The sequence below is a fragment of the Pinus tabuliformis genome, chromosome 6 (genome assembly GCF_031772625.1).
Source record: "Pinus tabuliformis cultivar Carrire ecotype Pingquan chromosome 6, CPIR1, whole genome shotgun sequence".
Classification (NCBI taxonomy): Eukaryota; Viridiplantae; Streptophyta; class Pinopsida; order Pinales; family Pinaceae; genus Pinus; species Pinus tabuliformis.
This window is the reverse complement of record NC_142292.1, coordinates 386,465,460-386,473,132: the sequence shown is the minus strand read 5'-3', so window position 1 is coordinate 386,473,132 and position 7,673 is coordinate 386,465,460. Positions and strand designations below refer to the sequence as shown.

Here is a 7,673-nt window from a genome sequence, read left to right as displayed (position 1 = left end):
GTGTTCCATACTCTTTGAGCCAGTTGGCTTCTTTTCTCCTTCCAAGGGCAGTTCTTCCTCCATTTGTAGATTGTTTCTGCAATTGTGTTCTGTGGTTCCCATGGTGATTCTCCAATTGAGGCCATTTCCTTCTAGCATTCTCCGGCAACCGGGCAATCAATAAATAAGTGTTGCAATGTTTCCTCAGATCTACAGCAATTTGGGCACCTGGATGGACCCATTATGCCTCTCTTTCTTAGATTCTCCGTTGTTAGTGTTTTCCCTTTAAGAAGAAGCCAAAAGAATAATTTGACCTTGGGGGGAGCCTCCGCTCTCCATACTATTTTCCAGTGGTTCCAGGATTCTTGTTGATAGGTGTTGTCACAAAGATATTGATGTCCCGCTTTAACCGTGTATTGTGTTCCAGATGGGTCCCATCTGTACCCATCCAGTGCATCTTCTTGAACCGGAGCTTTGCTGTGGAGGAGCGTTTTTAAGGCAGTGAGACTGTTATCCAAAACATTAGGAGGATAGGGAAAGCTCCAGCCTATCCAGGCATGAGTTTGGGTATCCCATTTTGATATTTGAGACAGATGATGGAGTCCTTTATCATTGAGCCAGTTTATGATTGGTATTGCCTCTTCGTTTGCGCCAATAGGCTGCTGCCCAAGGATTTTGTCTAAGGAGAAATTGATACTATTTCCCCCACCTGGTACCTTAGATATGTTTTGATTCATGAAAGGTATTGCCTTCTTGCAAAGATGCCAGATCTTTGTACAGTCTCTATTAGGGATATTAGACTCCAGCAGCTGTTGCCTTGTACAATTTAGATATTTAGCCTCCAAAACCTTCTTCCACCACACTGAGGGCCCTGTGATCAGTCTCCATACAATTTTTGCTCCTAGGGCCAGATTGAGAAGCTTTGGGGACCTAATGCCCAATCCTCCTTTCTCCTGAGATTGGATGATGTTCTTCCAGCTGACTAGATTAAATTTGCTTTTATCTGTCTTCCCTCCTTGCCAAAGGAAGTGCCTGAGTAATTTTTCCATTTTCTGATGGAAAACAGATGGAGCATGGTATAAAGAGAAACGATATATAGGGAGAGAAGCAATACCTGACTTTAGAAGGATTAACCTTCCTGCTGGGTTTAGCCACATTGTGCCCCATTGCTGTACTTTCCTCTTTATTTTATCCAGTATCTCATTCCAGGTGTCGGCTTTCAGAGGGCCCAAACTCACTGGCATCCCTAAGTAGGAGAAGTGATTCCAGTTTAGATTGCAAGTAACACCAAATATACTTGCTATGCTGTGGATGGTGTGATTTGCGGTATTCCATCCGTAAATGCAGCTTTTTGTCTGGTTGACTTTTCCTCATGAGTAATCCATGAATTGGTCCAAGAGCTTTTTAAATCTCCTTGCTATTGTTGTGGATGCTCCTCCTATCAGCAGAGTATCATCCGCAAACTGAGAATGATTTATATTCTTTGTTCCATGTTCGCTCTTGATGCCAGTGATTAATCCTACTCTCCTGTTATAGTCCAAGGCTTGGCTGAATGACTCAGCCATAAGGATGAACAAATAGGGAGACAGCAGGCAGCCTTGTCTGAGGCCACGGGATGATTGGAAGGCCGCACATGGCCTTCCATTTATTAAGGGGGAGATCCAAGGTCCAGATATACATGCTGCAATCATAGTGGTGAAGGAAGAATCGAACCCTATTTTATGAAGAACAGCATACAGATAGGAATGTCGTACCCTGTCAAATGCATTTGCAAGATCTAGCTTTAGTACAAAACCTTTTTCCTTTCTAGTTAAACTTGAGTGGATGGCCTCTTAGACAAGGAGTATAGAATCTGTTATGTGCCTGTTGGGGAGAAAGCCCCCTTGATTTTCAGAAATCAAAGAGGGAAGGAGAGGTTTTAGTCTGGTTGCCAAGATTTTCGAAATTATTTTGTAGGTTGAGTTGCATAATGAGATTGGCCGGAATCTCGAGAATGATGAAGGGCGGTTTTCTTTTGGTATTAAGGCAAGGTAAGTGGAATTAGTGAAACCCCCCATTTTACCTTTTCTCATCACCCATCGAATCATCTTTAAGAGGTCTTTTTTTATAATTGACCAGTATTCCCTATAGAAGCAAATAGGGAATCCATCCGGTCCTGGGGCCTTATCCGGATGTAAACTCCAAATAGCTGCTTTTATTTCCTCTTCTTCCACTTCTTTTGTAAGCTTATTGTTCATTTCTTGAGTGACCCCTTTCGGTAAGTACTGGAGCATGTCTGAGTAGTCTTCTGAGCCTTTTTCCTCAGTCAAGAGTTGACAAAAATGTCTGGTGGCTGCTTCCTTTATTGAATCCTGTGTGCTATATCTGTTTCCCTCATTGTCCATTATTGTGCTCACTGTGTTCCTAATTTTTCGCACAGTGGCTTGCTTATGAAAATAAGTTGTGTTTTTATCCCCTTCCTGCAACCAAAGTTGCCTTGATTTCAATCTCCACTTTATTTCTTCATCCCTTAGGATTTGGCTCAGATGTGAGTATAGTTTTCCTTCCTGATCTTTATTCTGCTAAGATAGCCCCTGCCTTTCGATGCTCTGTTGTATCTCCTCTAGCTCTTGTTTGATTTTCTGTTTATTTAACTCGGGCTCTTGATAACTGTTCTTTGCCCAGCTCTTTAAAGCCTGCCTTACTCGTTTAAGTTTTGTCTCCCAGATATAACTTGGTGATCCCTCTACATGATGGAGCCATGTTGCCTGCACCACTTCTTTTGCAGCTGGTATCCGGTTCCATATTGAGCTATATTTGAAGGGTATTGGCCCCAGCGGGCAATGGCTTTGGAGAGTTAGAGTTATCGGATAGTGATCAGAGGCCGATCCATTGAGAATATTTGAATAGCCTGTTGAAAAAAAAGGAGAGAAATGTTATACTAATAAGGAATCTATCCAGCCGTTCCATGATGTTGCTGGCTCCAAGTCTTCTGTTACTCCAGGTATACTTACGGTTTTTGGGTCTGACATCAACTAGATCATGATCCTGGATTATAGCCTCTAACCGATTTCTGGAAGGGTCCTGAGTAAAGTTACCTCCTCTTTTTTCGTTGGCATGCAGCACTAGATTGAAGTCTCCTGCTACAATGAGATTGGCATTCTGGTCCAGATCTATGTTTGCTTTCAGAGTGTCCCAGCATATCTCCTTTTCTCTATACTGATTTGGTGCATACACATTGTACACTGTCACTGATTGACCTCCGGTTCTGCTGTCCAGAGCGGTTCGGATCCAATTTTGATGGACATTAGAAGAGCTGCACAACCATTTGTTGCTATCCCATAGAGTTGCTATCCCACCTGAGGCTCCTCTTGCCTCACTTATGATTCCACAAAAGTGTTTTTGCTGACTAATGACTCTGTTCATTTCACATTGTTCTTGCTTTGTTTCTTGTATAAGAATGATTTCAGGTTTCTCACTGTGCATCAGATCCTTGAGGGCAACTAACTTGGAGGGGTGCCCTAATCCCCTGCTATTCCAAGATAGTATTTTCATCATAAGATACTTGATGTGTGGAGAGGTGCTCGCCTCTCATGCCCTTTGCTACTGTTCTCTTTTTCCAGATGCCCAAGTATAAAGGATTATATTGGCGTTTGAGTACCCAGTGCTATATCTTTTTGTGCACTTTCATCCCTTTGTTGTTTTGTTGTTTTTCTTCCGGGGTCTGTCTTTTTTGGAACATCACTGGGCGCTCCATGATCCTTTGAAGAGCTCCTGGTAATTCTCGAAATGGGAGGTTCATGAGGGGCTACATGGAGGGAGAAGTCGAATGCTGGGGAGGGGGCTGCATGGAGGAAGGGGTCGATTGGTGGGGCGGGGGCTCAATGGAGGGAATGTCAGGTCCCGATTCAGCCTCAGAAAGAATTGAGAAGGGATTGGAAGAGGGAGGAAGAGATGGATTGGGTATCAGGGAGGGAGATGAAGGAGGTTGCTGGTTAGAGGTTCTAGGGGCATCAGAATCCGAAGGAGGTTTAGAGGAGGGAGATGTTTTTTTCTTTTTTACAGTTTCCCATTGACCTTCTTGCTCATCATTATCAACATTCACAATTTTTGTGCATCTATTTGCAAAGTGTCCGTACTCGTGACATACCTTGCATTTAAATGGTATCTGCTCGTAGTCCAATTGCTGAATGTGGCTCCAATCATCCACTTTCAGCTTGATCGCCTCCGGCAGTCCTCGACCTAGGTCGACTTCAACACATATCCGTGCACATGCCTGCATGTTGTCTTTGGGTTCGCTGCGATCTATGTATTTTCCCACCGCATTTCCTATAGCTTTGACTGATTCGTCCCCCCAGCAATGAAGAGGAAGATGAGGCAGTCTTACCCATACTGGAACAGCGTTCGGGATATCAAGTTCTGGGTCGAAATCCGGAGTCCATTTATTGAGGTAGAGGCCCCTGGAGTCCATAAAGTATGGTCCGTTCCTGAATATTAAATCTTTATCCTCCTTGGTCTCAAAATGAAATGTAAAGTATCCTATGCCACAGAATCTGATAGCTATCTTGCCTTGAATCTTGTCCGACCAGTTCCTTTCGACCCATCTCTGAACCGTTCTGGGCGACGGCCAAAGCCCTGTGAATTGTCCGATCAATCCTTTCTCTGCTAGTGAAAGGGTTGCCATGCGTGGAGTAACAGGTGGTAGTTGGACTTCCTGTAATACATCGAGCTTCTTCACAAACTTTGATGCTGCTGGTCGGGGTCGCTGCGGGGGGAGAGATTTAACCAGGTTAGAGAAGGCTCTTTGCAGATCCGGATCCCCACGGGGCGGATCCGGAGGATCCATGCTGAGGCGCGGCCGCAGGCTCTCAGGTCTCGTTCTCAGGCTCGCGCGCAGCAGATCGATCACTGGCTCTCTATGTTTTATACATCAAAATCAAAGCCTGGATATATGGATCACAGACTGTATCTCCCCGGCTCTCTCAGTGCTATTTTCTCAGGCCAGCTTCAGCCGGTACCTCACTGATCTCAAGGGTCAGTTGCATTCCTTATTGCAGAACATCGTTATATTTCTTAATGTCGAAATTTGCAAAGAATTATTCAAAGGCGGATCATACAAACACTTTGTTTATTTGGTCATTACTCGTGAATGTCTTTGTATTGACATTACTTTGGATCTATAAGGATTTCCCTCTGATATCTGTTATGCTAAATTTGCCACTGGATCGAGGCTCAAGCACATTTTGTCATCTATAACAAAAAATATTGCCCTGACCTTACAAAAAGATTAAAAGGGTGAGCTACTTCGAAATGCAGTAAGAGAACTCTCAACTCTCAAGAGGATTTGCACTGTTTATCCATAGAATCTATTTTTCAAGTAATCTTGAATAAAATGTAGTCATGCTAGCAGATCAATGTGGACATCTGAATAGATTTTTATGCTTGTTATTTGTAACAGTAAAAGGCAAATACATTTTTGTTGAGGGCACTAATAGGTGAGCTCCATGATAATGGTGGTTACGGGGATTGAAATTTGACGAGATATGACATCTGAAGGTTTTTTGCGTCAGTACAGCTTGCATGCCAAGACCAAATGATTGAAATTGTGAAATTTAAAGTCACACGATGATACTAGTGATGTATATAAGTCACTGTTCTACACTAGTTGGAGAAAAACATGCTAAGGCTGATCAAATTTTAAAGAAGAATGAATCTGTTGAATCGATTCCAAGAACCTCGTACGATGAGAGAGCCATAATATAAATTTTTTTATAGAAGAGCTTAATGAATGAAAAGTTAAATGGTAATATATCCCTCGGGAACAGATCCATATTTCTCCAAATGATAGGTCTCAAGCTTTGTCGATCATGAACATTGATTTTCTGAAATTTTAGCCTTCTTGTTTTTGTTTCTGTCATATTCTGAATCTCCAACACATAGAGATATCGCCATTTTTGTTTCTGTCATATTCTGAATCTCCAACACATAGAGATATGGCCAAACCTTTTCTCGGATCTTCACAGATACAGAGATGGTCATAACCAGAACCCTAATATCAATCAAGATGACAGAGGAAGCTTTAACCTCAATCTAAACTACAGGGAAAATCCTAGATCCTAACAGCAATGATGACTTCCTCACCATAGATAGTGGAAATGCAATATATAAGTGCAAAAGTTGAGGAGGGCCTTTTGATCCTCCTTCAATCAAATGCCCTCTTCGGTGCATCACTTCCAGTGACCAATCCGCATCACCTGTATGAAGTCTGCAAACATGCCTGAGAAAGCATCCCGACTCAGTGCATGTGTCCAAGTTATTTTTTATTCTTCTAGGAATGCAAAACCGTTCTAAACGCTCTCTTAATTGTAATGCCATAGACCACCAGAATACACTCCACTTTCCTCGGCCAATGGAAGTAAGCCACTTCTGCCAACAGCAGATTCCGGGATATGAGGGCATCTTTATCTAGATTGCAGATTCCAAGATATGAAGATAAGATGGAGGTTGCTCATGCCCATTCGATTTTAGATTTTGGGATATTTCCAAAATCTGCACTAGACATGAGTTCAGCATTTTCAATGCTAATATTTTTCACAAACAGACATTAAAAAAAAAGGATCCACAGCTGCCGACTGAGAACAAAATAACCACTGTGTAATGATGAAAATTTTGATAAACTCCGCCATCACGGAGGATTAACAGAGATTCGGATTTAACATTCGACAGGGAGGACAACATTAGGGCGATTGGAGGAAGAAACTAGACATGAGTTCAGCATTTTCAATGCTAATATTTTTCACAAACAGACATTAAAAAAAAGGGATCCACAGCTGCCGACTGAGAACAAAATAACCACTGTGTAATGATGAAAATTTTGATAAACTCCGCCATCACGGAGGATTAACAGAGATTCGGATTTAACATTCGACAGGGAGGACAACATTAGGGCGATTGGAGGAAGAAACAGGTCAATAATACAGGTCATATGATGGGCCTTAATTTGGCTATCGAAGCCTAGACTGTATCATGATTTATCATTTCATGTGGCCATTTATTAAAGGACAGACCTACAACATTTATGTGAGGTTCAGATTTTAACATACCTCTGTAAATTTGAAGATATAAATTAGTCTTCGGTCCACTGTAAGTTTTTTCTCTCGGTGGTTTCTGGGGAGACTCCGACGTCCCCAAAAAACAGTGAAATTGGGAAGGATCTTGCCGATTCCATAGAAAATAAGTTGCAATCGGATTCAAAACAAACCGAACTTGGTATTATGATCCTGTACACAACTTTCCATAACGGCAAAGTAGTTTGGAGGCGGATAACGATGGATTCCCGGATAAGCTATATACTCATTTAAAAACTTTGGCAGCACTTGATTTATTATTTTAATTCAACATTAGTCCAGCGCAACTTATCCGGCCAAGTTTAAGGCTAGGGGTTTGATTTATTATCTTATTTCAATTAGATAAAATTATTCCCCATATTGAGACTTACATTTATTCGTTATAAACTCTCGCAGCACTTGATTTACTATTTTAATTCAACATTCGTTTAGTGAGTGTGAGCACAACTTATCCGTCAAGTTTAAGGCTAGAGGTTTGATTTATTATCTCTTATTGAGACTTACATCTATTGGGAGGCTTGCTTTGTTTTTGTTTTGCTCGTTTTTTTAATGTGAGGATTTTTTTATTTTTTATTTTTAAATTGAGTT

General features: G+C 41.7%; 1 protein-coding gene across 1 annotated transcript; it reads right to left on the bottom strand.

Annotated features, from left to right (window-relative positions):
* Window positions 1-3,060: 3,060 nt before the first annotated feature.
* LOC149258943 (uncharacterized) lies at window positions 3,061-7,291 on the bottom strand. The gene is made up of 2 exons (XM_089416842.1): window positions 7,062-7,291; window positions 3,061-5,208 (listed from the first exon to the last, which is right to left on the bottom strand). Exon 2 carries the CDS (start codon window positions 4,802-4,804, stop codon window positions 3,767-3,769), a length of 1,038 nt encoding a protein of 345 aa, XP_089272968.1. The 5' UTR covers window positions 4,805-5,208; window positions 7,062-7,291; the 3' UTR covers window positions 3,061-3,766.
* Between the last annotated feature and the right edge of the window lie 382 nt (window positions 7,292-7,673).